Here is a 15,735-nt window from a genome sequence, read left to right on the forward strand (position 1 = left end):
AAGAAATACAGAAGTTCCTGGGCCAGGGACCTAATCCATACCACAGCTGCAACCTACGCCACAGCTGTGGCAATGCCAGATCCTTAACCCATTATGCCAGGCCAGGGACAGAACCCACACCACTACAGTGACAACACGGGAGGGATCCTTACCTCGAAGTGCCACAGTGGAAACTTCTAGGGAGATTTTTTTTTTTTTCTAATAGTTGATCTACAATGTTCTGTCATTTTTCTCTGAAAAAATTCATCTCAACATCTAAGACTAACTGGTTTTAGCAGCATGAAATAGGCAGTCTCTGATCGCGGACACTTTGCCCTCCCCTTCTTTCATTTGGTGTTGTCTGAGTATCACCTCTACTTCCCTTTCCAAGAACTCACAGTACACAGTCATCACTTCCCACAGGGAGTTTCAATAGATCCAGGACTGGAAGAGAGTGGGGAGGAAAGACCTGGAATAGAACTGGGGATGGTCTTCACTTTCCCCTGATGCTCAGCGTTACGAAAGCAAAGCTTAGGGCTTCACCCATATACGCATCCCCTCCACAACCCTGTGGCAGCCTTTCACAGAGGTTCACAATAAATACTTCCATTGAATTTCTTTAAAGCCTTGGAGCTGATAATAGATGTATGCATATGTACTCGCAAACCCACACATACAATCTGCCCGAACCTCCTTAAAGGACCCCCTTAGAAACATCAATCAATGATGCTCCCTTGCTCTCTGGATAAGGACCATTGCCTAAGAGTTAAAATCAAAGATGTGTGCCTGGCTTTGTTTCTCCATGTGTCATCCTCCTGTTGTAGCCAGAAAATGCCCCTGATTTTCCCTCTGTGTCCTTCACGGTCATCTCTGATGTCTAGCCACTGTACCCAGAAAGAGTGCTGAGTCAGTTAATTACTTTTGCTTTAATAGGAATTCTGTTATTTTACCAAGTCAATGCTCCTTGAGCTTTGGATACTTAAATTTTACTAATCCATTTGCCAATATATTTTGCGCATGCCAAATGCTATGTACTTAAGGTTATCAGTAATTATAAACTGGAAATTGCCACTCTGCATCCAAGGACAGATTCACGCCCTATTGCAGGTCTTCTGGCTAGAATCCCAAATGATACTAATCCAGAGACACTTCTTTACCTCCTTGCTGCTGAGGCCTCTGATTCTATCCCCTCCCTGCCCCTTTTTACCTTTCCTTTCCCTCTTATTCTTGTAATGTAATTGCCCCACTGAAATACTGTTGATTCTTTGTGGTCTTCCTTTTTTGAACAGCTCTTTTCTCCCTACCACCTTATATCCTGACTTCCTAAGCAGAGAAGCCATTATTTATTTGTTCCTACACACTGAGAACTACAAACAATTACCATCAGTGCCAACTAGCCATACAGCCACCTATAAATTCTGTTTCCTTCTCGATGAATTCGCTTTCACTTTCAGATTCTCAGTCTCAACATAAGGATTTAATAATCTGGGTCTTTTCTTCCCTTTATTTTTCTTTTTTGCTTACTGTCACATTTTCAAAGGTCACTCTACCTGGGGTAGAGTTGGAGAAGCCTGAAAATTCAACTATGGATGACATGTTTTAATGGTACTTTCCATAGCCCTGAGAGCATCTGGGTCTCAAAATACTTGCTTATTAATTATAATAGCACCCAACGTTGCCTGAGTACTTACCATGTGCCAGCACTGAGCATTTTATGTACATTATTTCTTCATCTTCACAACCTTGGGTATTATTAACCCTATTTGAAAAGGTACCATCAGTTTTCACCTGGACTTTGACATCATCACCTTATCTCCCAACATTCATGTTCTTAACACGATGTCCAATGATAAAGGGATTTGTCCTGGAACATTACATAGATCACATTGAAACTGACAGCACTAACAGCCTGAACCTAGCCAGAACACAGATTGCGACTTGAACCCACGTGCTGGGACTCGAACCCAGCCAAAAGCCAGATTGGGACTTAAACCCATAGTTTTAAATTTGAGTTGTTCACCTTGTGTCTGGACTCACCAAGGTTCAGGTTCTTCTATGTCTCCATGCAGAAGGAATTCAGCAAGAGACAAAGGGATAGGTAAGAAACACATTTACCAGGATACGATGCTTGAGGAGATGCCAGCAGGCAGGCAAGGAAGCTCTGACAGAGGATCCCATGGGCCACAGTTTTATCATCCAAGGGGCGGGGGCGGGGGAGGGGGGGTTGGAAAGACCCGCCTCTTCATTTCCGGGAGTAGTAGCGCCTCCTTAGTGTCTGGTAAGGTGTGTATTCAAATCAGCTGAAGGGTTGTCTTCAAACTCTTGCCCTTGGTCTGAATCCGAATGCAGGCCTCATCCCATCCCCCACCCAATGACCTGAAGCAAGCCTCACACCTCCGCTATTTAAGCAAGTCTGCCCTGTTCTGATGGTTTTCTTGAACTTACAGTGGTCTCCCAACATCTCCCAGGTTTCCCTATTTATCTATGACCCCTACTGAGACTTCTACAACCACCTGCGCCTACTTCATCCCTATCAACATCACTGCCTCCCACTTCATTCTACTCCCTTCTCCCTCTATCTCTCCTTAGAAACATTAATGCTTTCCTACTGCTCTTCGTTTAAAGGACAAAATCCTTAGCATGGCTCTGTACTGGCCCTACACCCCATCCAGCTTTATTTCATAACCCCCATCTCCCTAATTCTCGATATGACAGCTAAACAGCTCCAGGCTCCCTCCTCAGACCTCTAACTCTCAGTCTCACTCTTCCTTCACCCACCCATTCTCAACTCTACCTTCAGCCCAAGAGTCACTTACTTAGTCAGGGAAGCCTCACCTGACCTCCCAAAGCTTACCTGCCCTTTTGTAGCACCAGGCTCCTCCCCTCCACACTCGTTAGCACACTGGGAATTTGACACCTTTGATTAATACCTTTGACTAATTTGATAGCTTTTCATTAATGAGGACATGTGGTCCTCAGAGTTTGGTTTGGGACCAGGAGCACCAGTATCACCTAAGAACTTACCAGAAATGGAAATTCTGGGCTCCCACCTCAGAAATTGAGGAGCAGCATGCAGCTTTGTTCAATTCTGCAGGTGATTTTGATGCTTGCTAAATTTTTAGAAGTAATGCAAACTGTAAGCTCCAAGAGGAAATTTTGGGATCATCATCGTGTTTCACCATATTTGATGATGAATGACTCAAGTTGAAAAACCCAAGACTCTGAAAGGTTAAATAACTTGTCCAAAATCAAAGATTTGGCAAGTAATAAAATCAAGAATGATTATTTATCACTATGTTTGCAACCATTTTTTGTTCATTCCAAGAAAAACCAAAAAATGTTGCTCATTCATATTTACACTGAATAATACTTGGAACAGCTTCCCAAATTCCTATTCCCTTTTATATATTACATATACCCTCATTTTTATAAACACTGATGACAGGATATTAAGTCATAAATACACAATAAAAGTGCATAGGAGTTTCTAAAAACCTTACTTCTGTATTCTATAGGCCATAACCAGGATGAGATGAAGTAAAGTTATAAAAGTCATTATAAGAAGGTTGCTTTAAATTTAGAAAACAGCAACATACTACACAAAGACAAGTGAGATGTCAGTAAATAATTTGGAAATTACACAATAATGGAAGTGGATAGTCACAACTTTCACTTATCTAATACATTTTCTATGTGACATCTAAAATTTCCCAATTTAGAAAAGGAAAGAGAAAAAACCTACTAAACAACATGCTACTAAAAAACCTACTAAACAACATGCTACTAAAAAACCAATGCGTCAATGAGGAAATCAAGAAGGAAATTAAAAACTACCTTGAAACAAATGATAATGAAGACACAACCTCTCAAAATCTATGGGATGCTGCGAAAGCAGTGCTCAGAGGGAAATACAGGCCTTTCTCAAAAAAGAAGATCCCAAATTGACAACTTAACCCTCCACCTAAATGAATTAGAAAAAGAACAAAAGAGACCTAAAGTCATCAGAAAGAAGGAAATTACAAAGATCAAAGAAGAAATCAATAAAATAGAGACTCAAAAAACAATAGAGAAAATTAATAAAACCAAGAGCTGGTTCTTTGAAAAGGTAAACAAAATTGACAAACCCCTGGCCAGACTCACTAAAAGAGGAGAGAAAGAACCCAAATAAACAAAATTATAAATGAAAGAGGAGAAATCACAAAGGATACAGCAGAAATACAAAAAACCATAAAAGAATACTATGAACAACTATATGCCAACAGGTTTGACAATCTGGAAGAAATGGACAATTTTCTAGAATCTTACAGCCTGCCAAAACTGAATCAAGCAGAAACAGATCAACTGAACAGACCGATCACTAGAAATGAAATTGAAGAGGTCATAAAATCACTCCCTACAAATAAAAGTCCAAGACCCGATGGCTTCCCATGTGAATTCTATCAAACATATAAAGAGGAATTGGTGCCCATCCTCCTTAAACTCTTTCAAAAGGTTGAAGAAGAAGGAATACTCCCAAAGACATTCTATGAGGCCACCATCACCCTCATTCCAAAACCAGACAGAGATACCACCAAAAAGAAAACTATCAGCCAATATCATTGATGAATATAGATGCAAAAATTCTCAACAAAAGCTTAGCCAACCGAATCCAACAACATATCAAAAAAATCATACACCATGACCAGGTTGGGTTCATCCCAGGTTCACAAGGATGGTTCAACATACGCAAATCAATCAACATCATACACCACATTAACAAAAGAAAAGTCAAAAATCATATGATCATTTCAATAGATGCAGAAAAAGCATTTGACAAAGTCCAACATCGATTCATGATCAAGACCCTTGCCAAAGTGGGTATAGAGGGAACATTCCTGAATATAATCAAAGCCATTTATGATAAACCCATAGCAAATGTAATACTCAATGGGGAAAAACTGAAAGCCTTCTCACTCAAATCTGGAACAAGACAGGGATGCCCACTCTCACCACTGCTCTTCAGCATAGTTTTGGAAGTCCTAGCCACAGCAATTAGACAAACAAAAGAAATAAAAGGCATCCATATAGGAAGAGATGAAACTGTCGCTGTATGCAGACAACATGATACCAAACAGAAAACCCTAAGGACTCAACCCCAAAACTCCTTGAACTGATTAATAAATTCAGCAAAGTAGCAGGATATAAGATTAACATTCAGAAGTCAGTCGCATTTCTGTATACCAGCAATGAAATATTAGAAAACGAATACAAAAATACGATACCTTTTAAAATTGCACCTCACAAAAATCAAATACCTCGGAATACATCTGACCAAGGAGGTAAAGGACCTATATGCTGAGAACTATAAAACTTTAACCAAAGAAATCAAAGAAGATGTAAAGAAATGGAAAGATAGTCCATGTTCCTGGATTGGAAAAATCAATATTGTAAAAATGGCCATCCTACCCAAAGCAATCTACAGATTCAATGCAATCCTTATCAAATTACCCAGGACACTTTTCACAGAACTAGAACAAACAATCCAAACATTTATATGGAACAACAAAAGGCCCAGAATCGCCAAAGCAATCCTGAGAAACAAAAACCAAGCAGGAGGCATAACTCTCCCAGACTTCAAGAAATACTACAAAGCCACAGTCATCAAAACAGTGTGGTACTGGTATCAAAACAGACAGACAGACCAATGGAACAGAATAGAGAATCCAGAAATAAACCCTGACACCTATGGTCAATTAAATCTTTGACAAGGGAGGCAAGAACATCAAATGGGAAAAGGAAAGTCTATTCAGCAAGCATTGCTGGGAAACCTGGACAGCTGCATGCAAAGCAATGAAACTAGAACACACCCTCACACCATGCACAAAAATAAACTCCAAATGGCTGAAAGACTTAAATATACGACAGGACACCATCAAACTCCTAGAAGAAAACATAGGCAAAACACTCTCTGACATCAACATCATGAATATTTTCTCAGGGCAGTCTCCCAAAGCAATAGAAATTAGAGCAAAAATAAACCCATGGGACCTCATCAAACTGAAAAGCTTTGGCACAGCAAAGGAAACCCAAAAGAAAACAAAAAGACAACTTACAGAATGGGAGAAAATAGTTTCAAATGATGCAATGGACAAGGGCTTAATCTCTAGAATATATAAGCAACTTATACAACCCAACAGCAAAAAAGCCAATCAATCAATGGAAAAATGGGCAAAAGACCTGAATAGACTGTTCTCCAAAGAAGATATACAGATGGCCAGCAAACACATGAGAAAATGCTCAACATCGCTGATTATTAGAGAAATGCAAATCAAAACTACCATGAGATGCCACCTCACACCAGTCAGAATGGCCATCATTAATAAGTCCATGAATAACAAGTGCTGGAGGGGCTGTGGAGAAAAGGGAACCCTCCTGCACTGCTGGTGGGAATGTAAACTGGTACAGCCACTATGGAGAACAGTTTGGAGATACCTTAGAAATCTGTACATAGAACTTCCAGATGACCCCACAATCCCACTCTTGGGCATATATCCAGACAAAACTCTACTTAAAAAGAGACACATGCACCCGCATGTTCACTGCAGCACTATTCACAATAGCCAGGACATGGAAACAACCCAAATGTCCATCGACAGATGATTGGATTCGGAAGATGTGGTATATATACACAATGGAATACTACTCAGCCATAAAAAAGAATGCCATAATGCCATTTGCAGCAACATGGATGGAACTAGAGAATCTCATCCTGAGTGAAATGAGCCAGAAAGACAAAGACAAATACCATATGATATCACTTATAACTGGAATCGAATATCCGGCACAAATGAACATCTCCACAGAAAAGAAAATCATGGACTTGGAGAAAAGACTTGTGGCTGCCTGATGGGAGGGGGAGGGAGTGGAAGGGATCAGGAGCTTGGGCTTATCAGACACAACTTAGAATAGATTTACAAGGAGATCCTGCTGAGTAGCATTGAGAACTTTGTCTAGATACTCATGTTGCAACAGAACAAAGGGTGGGAAAAAAAATGTAATTGTAATGTATACATGTAAGGATAACGTGATCTCCTTGCTGTACAGTGGAAAATAAAAAATAAATAAATAAATAAATAAATAAAATTTCCCAATTTATTATAGTTATTACTCAATTATCAATTTTCCTTCCTCCTTTACACACACACACACACGCACACACTACACTCTCCTAACAACCTACTTAGTAGGTAATCATATTTAGGTAAGTATAACTATTGGCCTTTTATCTATCATTACAATGATTTCAAATCACAAAAAAAGTAACTTTAAAATTTTGTTTGACAGTAATAAAAGCACACAAAGTGAAACTCAATCTTAAATTCACTACTTTCAAAAACTTAAAATGAGTGAAAGTTTCCTCCTCTGCTCTGTCAACCCCACTTTCCCAGTAGTCAGTCAACTTTTAACTCTTCGGGGACTATCTATCACAATTCTTTCTAAACATACTGAGACATAGTTATCTACATACAAAGGCATATGTCTACATACAAATATATGTTTATAGATAGATAAACCCACATTTATTCACAGTTTTTGAATAATAAAAAAGGAACACATTGGGATACAATTTGTTTTTGCATTACTATCCTACGGACAGAGGAACTCCGTGAGGGTATTTATTATGATTAATCTTCTGATATCAGAGGTGGGACAGCAGTCTTCTTCCCAATCATTAAAAACATTGGGTGATCAGACGGCTCCAGTCAGGCTGGCATCTCAAAGCACATACTTCAGGGAACAAAGAGGAATAGGACTAGAAAATGTAGAACAAAGTCTCCTGGGAAAAGGCTTGGGAACAATCTTTCACCCCAAGGGTACTTGTAGTCACCACAGTACTGTTCCTAAGCCCCATGAGATACTGCCCTCTCTTGTTCTTATCTACACATCGAACTTTAAAAGGCTTGGATTCCTAGACCTGGAATCATCCATTGCGAGCACAGAGAGACAGACAGACAGACAGACAGACACACACACACACACACACACACACACACACCCTTCCTTTGTTTTAAGAATCTGCTTTTAAACTTGTGTGTGTTATTACATGTCTTATCCTCATTGTTGTACTTGGCAGAAAGTATCAGTAACACTTAAACCAAAGATGAGCTCAACTTAAAGCCATCAAACAATGTTTAATTCATGAGAGATTGTTTTAGGATATAAACAAAGCATGACAACCACCATCCAATCGGAAAATAGAAATCTAGGCAATGTAGATTTCATTGCTCCAATGAGCAGGACACCATGAGCTGGTTTAAGCACAGGATGATTTATTAGAAGGATTCAAAGGAATGAATGAGCTGGATCTTAAGAACTTACTGGAACTGGGGACTGAGATGCTCAGAGAAACCTGGGAGCTCTTTCTCTCTGTTGCTGGTCTCTGCCCCTCACCCTTCATGACTCTATTCCTACAGACCTGATTTCTCAATTTTCCTACTTACATAGCAACAAATGGCCACACCCAAAGACTTGCTGGGAATCTGGTAGAACCAATTACAAAGTCCCAGATGCCAGCACTAATAAGCACAGCTTAGTAGAGAAACCCAACTGTGTCCAATCAGTTGCTGTTAGAAAGTTTTATATACAAAAATGGTTTCTCCCATAGTCACCATGTGCAATTGGGCAGGTGGAAGTACCAGGAAAATGGACACTGCACTAAGTTCGGAAGATAACCCACTAAAAATTTACTGCAAATTTTATTTAGCCTAGCCACAGTTTTCCATTTGAATACACAAACAACTTCTCATTTAATCAGGAGTCTTAACTCTCCCAGGTGGGATGGCTGTAAATCTCAATTTCCCAACACCTTCAGGACAAACGGGACACATAAATTAGAAGAACAAAGATTGCCAGACCAAAAAATGTAAAGCTTCTGAAGGTTTTAATTCAAATGTGAGCTACCAACTGCATTCCCCATTAAGTGGAAAAAGTTACGACACATCCTATTTTAATTAAAAGAGCCTTGAAACTATTGATGAAATTTTTAAGCGTAAAATCCAAGTAAACAGCACAGAATTTCCTTCAGGTCAAATTAGCATATGGCCACAGGATCCAACTCTGAGATAGTCATGATGAATCACAGCCACTTAGAATCCACTGGATCTTAGTTTTGTGTAAATAATATATTAGTACCTTCAAAGGTCAGGAATCTGGAGCACATAACAATGAGGGAAAAAAAAAATCATACAATGTATGACACTGATTCTGGAGACTTGGTTATATGTCATCGTAACCCTTCAGTGTTAGCTACGCATCCTCTAAAGTTAATACTTTTTCATCAAAAGTGGCCTTTATAAAATAGAAACAATTCTGTTACTCATCAACTCCAAAGGAATTTTTCTTTAAGGGAGTGGCAAGCAGTCTCTGGCTGGGAAGATCTGTCTATATTATAAAGCCCACTACATAATTCAGCAGTCTGGGCCAGCATCAATCTTTGGAGGCACAGCATCTGTCTTCAACTCTAGATTTTATGATTCAGAGCTTCCGCTTGGGTTATATGAAGAGTAAGTGTGGCAGTTTCCATAACCAGCCACACCCTTCTGTCTCTTGGAATTTCCCATCACTGCAAAATGACCCTGGGACCACATGAAACTCAAATCCATTGAATGAAAGAAAGGACTTTAAGCCATAGATACAAGGTTTGCTCCCTTTCGCAGAACTGAGCTCTTCTAGATTTCCCCGGCACTGCCACATCCTTGGTTTTCCTCCTTCTGCTCTTGCCAGAACCTGCTGAGCTTCCTGCACTTCATACTCAATGCATCCTCCCTCAGCCTCACCCAGCGTGTCAACTTCCATACAGTTATTGGCTCTGATCAGTCTCCTCTGATCAGTCTCCAAACCCAAACTTCATTGGTAGAGATGAAAATTTCCTCACCTCTTGGCTCTCGTAAGACACCTCCATTTCAACATATCTAAAATCCACACCATCTTCTCCTAATCCTCCCAAATAAATCTGTTCCCCCTCCTATGCTTCCTTTCTCAGCGAACAGAGCCACCATCTTTTTCAGGGCACAGGCAGAAGCCTTAAGACAGCCTTGATTCCTCCCTCTCCCTCACTATTCATGTATAACTTAGTCACCAAAGCCTGACAGTGCCATTACCTACATATATCTCAAGTCTATATCCTTCTCTCCATCCCTACAGCCACTACTTTAGAGCAGGTGGCAGGTATTTTTCACCGAAACTGCTGCAACAACATGTTTCCTTGTCTCCAGTCTTGCCAGCTCCCAACCATTCTCCACACTATCTCTGTTCACGTCACCCACTGGAATAAAAGTTGTCAACTGCCCTCCAATGCTCTCAATACAAAGACAAAACTTACTGATTCCCAACCAGGGGCAATTTTACTCCCCCCACCCCCAAGGGGCATTTGGCAATGTCTGGAGACATTTTTGGTTGTCATAACTTGGGCAGGGGGCTGTGGGGGGAAGGGGGACTGGTGGTGTCAGAGACCGAGGATGTCACTCAACAGCCTATAATGCCCAGGATATCCCCCAGCCCCATCCTAACAAAGAATTACCTGGCCCCAAATCTCAACACTGCTGAGATTAAGAAACCCAAACGGAGGAGTTCCCATTGTGGTGCAACAGAAACCAATCTAACGAATATCCATGAGGATGTGGGTTGGATCCCTGGTCTTGCTCAGTGGGTTAACAATCCGGCATTGCCGTGCGCTGTGGTGTAGGTCACAGACGCAGCTTGGATCCTGCGTTCCTGTGGGCTTTGGTGTAGGCAGTTCGACCCCTAGCCTAGGAACTTCTACATGCCGCAAGTGTGTCCCTAAAACGCATAAACAAACAAACCCTAACCTTCCTACCTTGTGATTTTCTACCTCCTACACCAGCCCCCTTGACTTAACCTCAAGGAACCAGGAAATTAAACTTCTTCCCAAAGACACTGTGATCTCATTCTCCTCTAGGTCTTCCACACGATTTATTCGACCTGGAATAGTGTCCATGCAGTTTGCCTGCTTTCCTTACCTGACTAATTCATAGTCACCCTTTAGGTTTCAGCTCTGATATGACTTAACACTGGGAACACTTCCCCGCCCCATGAATCAGGTGCCCCCTCAGCCCAATCAGCTCCCTGTCCTACCCTGTTTTAAGTGCCTGTTGGCTTAATGGTGAAGTAAACTGGTCCAAGCCTATCTTGTCTTGTTCGGTTCTCAGCATCTCACGCAAAAGCCTTTCCCGTGGTTGGCACCTGCATATTTATTGGATGAATATGCAACAAATACGTCCTGTCATGCATACCACACTCATTTCAGAGTTGCTAATCCTTGAACTTTATCGGACAATTTAGGGAATAGGGCAGAATCCTATTTAGCAACTACCAGGGCACTCCCACTAACCCTTGAACTTTATACTCAAGCCAAGTGTATGCCTGTTCCTGGTTTCCTTTGACGAACTCTTTTCCCCAACACAGTTCCTCTACCCCAGCAGTTCTCAAAGTACGGTCCACAGATCTTGAGGGTGAGAAGATCCTTGAGATTCCATTAAGGGACTACAAAGGCAAAACTCTTTTTATAATAATACTGAGGTATATTTGCCTTTTTCTTCTTTGTTGACACTGGCACCAAAGATACAAAAGCGATGGTAGTAGGTAAAAGTCATTAGCACCTCAGTGGGACTTAAGACAGTAGCACCAAATTGCAGTAGTAGCCATTGTGTTCTTCTTGCAATGAAATAAATAGTGCTTTCAATTAAGAGGGTTCTTAATGGACCAGTAAAATAATTAATTTTAGTAAACATTGTGTATTAAGAATGTCCTCTTAGGAGTTCCCATTGTGGCTCAGCAGGTTCCAAAGGGGACTAGTATCCATGAGGATAAGGGTTCAATCCCTGGCCTTGCTCAGTGGGTTAAGCATCCTGTGTTGTCATGAGCTGTGGTGTAGGTCACAGAAACTTGGAGCCTGCATTGCTGGGGCTGTGGTGGTGACTCCTAGCCTGGGAAATTCCATATGCCGCGGGTTCGGCCCTAAAAAGCGCAAAAAAAAAAAAAAAGTCCTCTTAATATTCTATGTGATAAAATGGGGAAAATGCATAAAGTACTTCTGTACACACACACCTAATTGTTACAAGGAAAAACACTTGTCCAACTGTTTGAGCCATTAGCTCAACTAGTTGCTTTTTTCATTGGACACAATTTTTATTTGAAAGGAAAACTAACAAAGTATGATTATTTATTGCCAGACCTTTTCTTGAAAAATGAATAAAGTGATCCTACCACTTCAAGAAAAACAACTAACAGTATCTGATGACAGTAATAAAAATCTAGTTTTCAAATAAAAATTAGAATTTTATAAAACTTTTATCTGCTACCATGAGCTTGACAGCTTCTCAGTACTTAAAAGCTTTTCTGATGAGATATTTGAGAGGTGATATTAAGGAATATAATTTTTGGCTATTGTGTAATGAAATGTGTCAACATTTGAAAGATCTTCACTAACTCAGTGAACCAGTATTTTCAAATGACCAATACAAGATGTGACAAAATCATGCATGGGTAAAAAATCCACTCAAAGTACATGCTAGACCAATGGATTTTAATGTAGCAGAATATGAAAAGTTCATTGATTCGGTTTCAACTAACCTTTAAGAAATTACCACTTGGAGTTTTGCTGTAGTACCAAAACAAAATGTCCCTAATTATCTGAAAAGGATATTTAAACACTCCTCCCTTTTCCAACCACATATCTGTGTGAAGCTGAATTTTCTTCATCTACTTCAACACAGCATTTTGCAACATATTGAATGCAGAAGCAGATATGAGAATCCAGCTGTCTTCTATTAAGGCAGACATTAGAGAGATTTGCAAAAAAAAATGTTTAATGCTACCATTCTCACTAATTTGCAGGGTATAATTACTTCTCATAAATATATATTATTATTTGTGCTAACATGTAATTAGTTAATTAGTACTACTTTTAAATGAATTAATATTTTTAATCTTCCCAGTTTTGATTTCTAATACCATAAATATCAAAAGATGTAATTCACATAAACAGGTTTTTGAGATTCTCAGTGCTTTTTAAGAGAGTAATAGGGTTCTAAGACCCAAAATTTGAGAAGCACTGGTCTAGTTTATAAAACTCTCCTCCTTGCATATAACTCCTTAAGATCCTGCTCAGTATCTCAGATTACTTCCTTTCCAAAAGCCTTCCCTGGTTTATACTCAACTAACTCTACTCACACATTTATTCTGTAATCCTTCACTGCACATGTAACACAGTTTAGATCCTTATATTTTTACAAGCCCAGTTTGAGTACACAAGACCTGTGACTGCAATCCAGCTAGTTCATTTCCTAGTTTAACCTGGAAAAAGCTCCTTGCGCTAAGCCTCAATACCTTCATTTATAAAACAGAGATAATCATAGTGTCTAATATCATTATGGTTGTTGGGAAGACATATGTAGCCCCCTAAAATTCATATGTTTAAGCCCTGAGCCCCAGTGTGTACTTGGAGAAAGGAAGTAATTAAAGTTAAGTGAAATCATAAATGTTGAGTCCCTGATCTGATGGGATTGGGGTTCTTAGAAGAAGAGACACCAGAGAGCTAATTCTTTCTCTGCCATGTGAGAATACAGTGAGGAGGTGGCTGTCTGCAAGCCAGGAAGAGGGCCCTAACTAGAAACCACATCAGCCAGACCTCACCTTGAACTTCTAACCCCAAAAATGATGACAAAATTTTCTGTTGTTTAAGCCATCCAACCTATGCTGTATTTTTATGGCTGCTCAAGAAGACCAGGACAAAAGATTAATAAAATAAGAAGTGTAAGCATTTAGTACAGTTCCTGGTATATAGTGAACACAATAAATATTCTCCACTATCACTATTATTGTTCATTCAATGAGTATTTATTTAGTATCTACTACAATCACCAAGTTTCCTGCCATCCTGGAGCTTACAGTCTGGAGGAGGTAGTGGAAGGTGGGGGAAACCATGGTTAAGCAAATCATTATTCCAAAAATATATATAATTATGGTTATGCTAAATGTTGTGGAGGAAGTCAAGGATGTTAAGAGAAGATATAAAAGGGACACCTAATATAGGCTGGAAGGGAAGTAGACATTTAGGAAGGCATTTTTGAGGAAATGACATTTGTGCTTTCACCAAAGGATAAAGAAAAGTCTTGCAAGTCTAGACTCATAAAGAGAAGAGACCATGTCTTTCCCTTGTGGACCTTGCACAACGTGGGAGAATCTACTTTGATAATGGAATATTTGTTCTATCTAATTTAAGCCACACTCAGAAATACAAAGGCTCGTTTCTAGTTTTTCATGCTACTTTTAATGTTTATTCTGGCTTTTTATATTCATATCCTAAGCTTAGTGATTGTGGAAAATTACTAGTAGTAGCAGAATCACCTTCTGGGGAAACTGAAAAATGACCTTTACAGGCAAAAAAGAAAAAAAAAAAAAAAACAGAAGATGAAAGGATCAATAAACAAAAGTCCCCAGTTTCTCAATTCACCTGACTAATGTTACAATCAGAAAGAATTTAATTCCTACGGTCAGACACTTCAGAGAAATAAAGACCAGGAGGTGAAAACAAGGACACATGGGAGTCTATGAAAGTAGATTCCAGTCTCACTGTTAAGTGATTTTTCCTGATCAAAGAGAAAAAGCAAGGAAAAGATTTGAAAAATGATCCACAGAGCTGAGAAGCACATAGCTGTGAATATTCCGGTTAAGGCCGTCTATTTTAACCACCTGGCCTCAGAAACAAAACTATCCTCTTATTACAAAAACATAGGCCCCAGAAACTAGAAGAAAGAGAAAGATGAAAAGCAGCTATGACTTCCTGTTGGCAGAGACAATGGAAGGGACCTCTGAGGCTGTGTCAAGATAATAAAATATTAAGCTGTGTCTCAATTTAACTTTTCCTTCAGCATTCCCACAAATGTTCTGTGAGAGCAGGACTCTTCATAAATTCTTTTTCCAGCTCAAGTAGAGTGCAGGCTCTTGATAAATCATGAACTGTAAATAGCCTAATGGAAGGAACCTCTAGCTGGGAGCCAGCAGATCCTGGGACCAATCTTAGTTCATGACTATGGAGAAAATGTGCCCAAGATTCTCCATCTCTCACATGAGGATAATGGCCTTTGAAGAACATTAGTTTATATGTAAAGATGCTCTGACTTTTTTTTTTAGCGCTGCACCTGAAGCACATGTAAATTCCCAGGCTGGAGGTCAAACTGGAGCTGTAACTACTGGCCGCAGCCACAGCCACAGCCACACTAGATCCAAGCCACATCTGCAACTTACACCACAGTTAAGGATCATCACTGGATCCTTAACCCACTGAGCAGAGCAAGGGATTGAACCTGCATCCTCATGGATACTAGTCAGGTTCATTTCCACTGAGCCACAATGGGAAACTCCTGACTTTTTAGAAATAAGAAAATCTTAATACAATCAATACAGTCCCACATTATAGACCAGCATTATATTAAAGTATACACACAGTCCCCAACTTAGGATGTCTGGACTTAATGATTTGCTGACTTTACAGCAGTGCGAAAGTGATGCACATTCAGTAGAAACTACACTTCAAATTATGCATTTTGATCTTTCCCTGGGCCAGTGATAGGCAGTGTGACATTCTCTCGTGATGCTGGCCAGCATCAGCTTTCCTTCTGACATGTGATCACAAGGGTAAGCAACAGATATTCAACAGTTCATTATAAACTAGGCTTAGTGTGGCGTGATTTCTGC

General features: G+C 39.8%; 1 protein-coding gene across 4 annotated transcripts in view; it reads right to left on the bottom strand.

The window, feature by feature from the left end:
- Nucleotides 1-15,735, bottom strand: part of ST6GALNAC3 (ST6 N-acetylgalactosaminide alpha-2,6-sialyltransferase 3) — a 567,804-nt gene that overhangs the window by 432,082 nt on the left and 119,987 nt on the right. The window contains exons 1-2 of one of the 4 annotated variants that reach the window (XM_021097753.1): nucleotides 2,017-3,793; nucleotides 1,671-1,843 (exon numbers count right to left, since the gene is read on the bottom strand). The exons of 1 other annotated variant lie outside the window; for it this stretch is intronic. In XM_021097753.1, the coding sequence (XP_020953412.1) occupies nucleotides 1,671-1,673 (3 nt within the window). In that variant the 5' untranslated portion in view covers nucleotides 1,674-1,843; nucleotides 2,017-3,793. 2 more of the 4 variants (XM_021097751.1, XM_021097754.1) reach the window with 2 other exon arrangements.

The sequence above is a fragment of the Sus scrofa genome, chromosome 6 (assembly GCF_000003025.6).
Source record: "Sus scrofa isolate TJ Tabasco breed Duroc chromosome 6, Sscrofa11.1, whole genome shotgun sequence".
NCBI classification, from domain to species: domain Eukaryota; kingdom Metazoa; phylum Chordata; class Mammalia; order Artiodactyla; family Suidae; genus Sus; species Sus scrofa.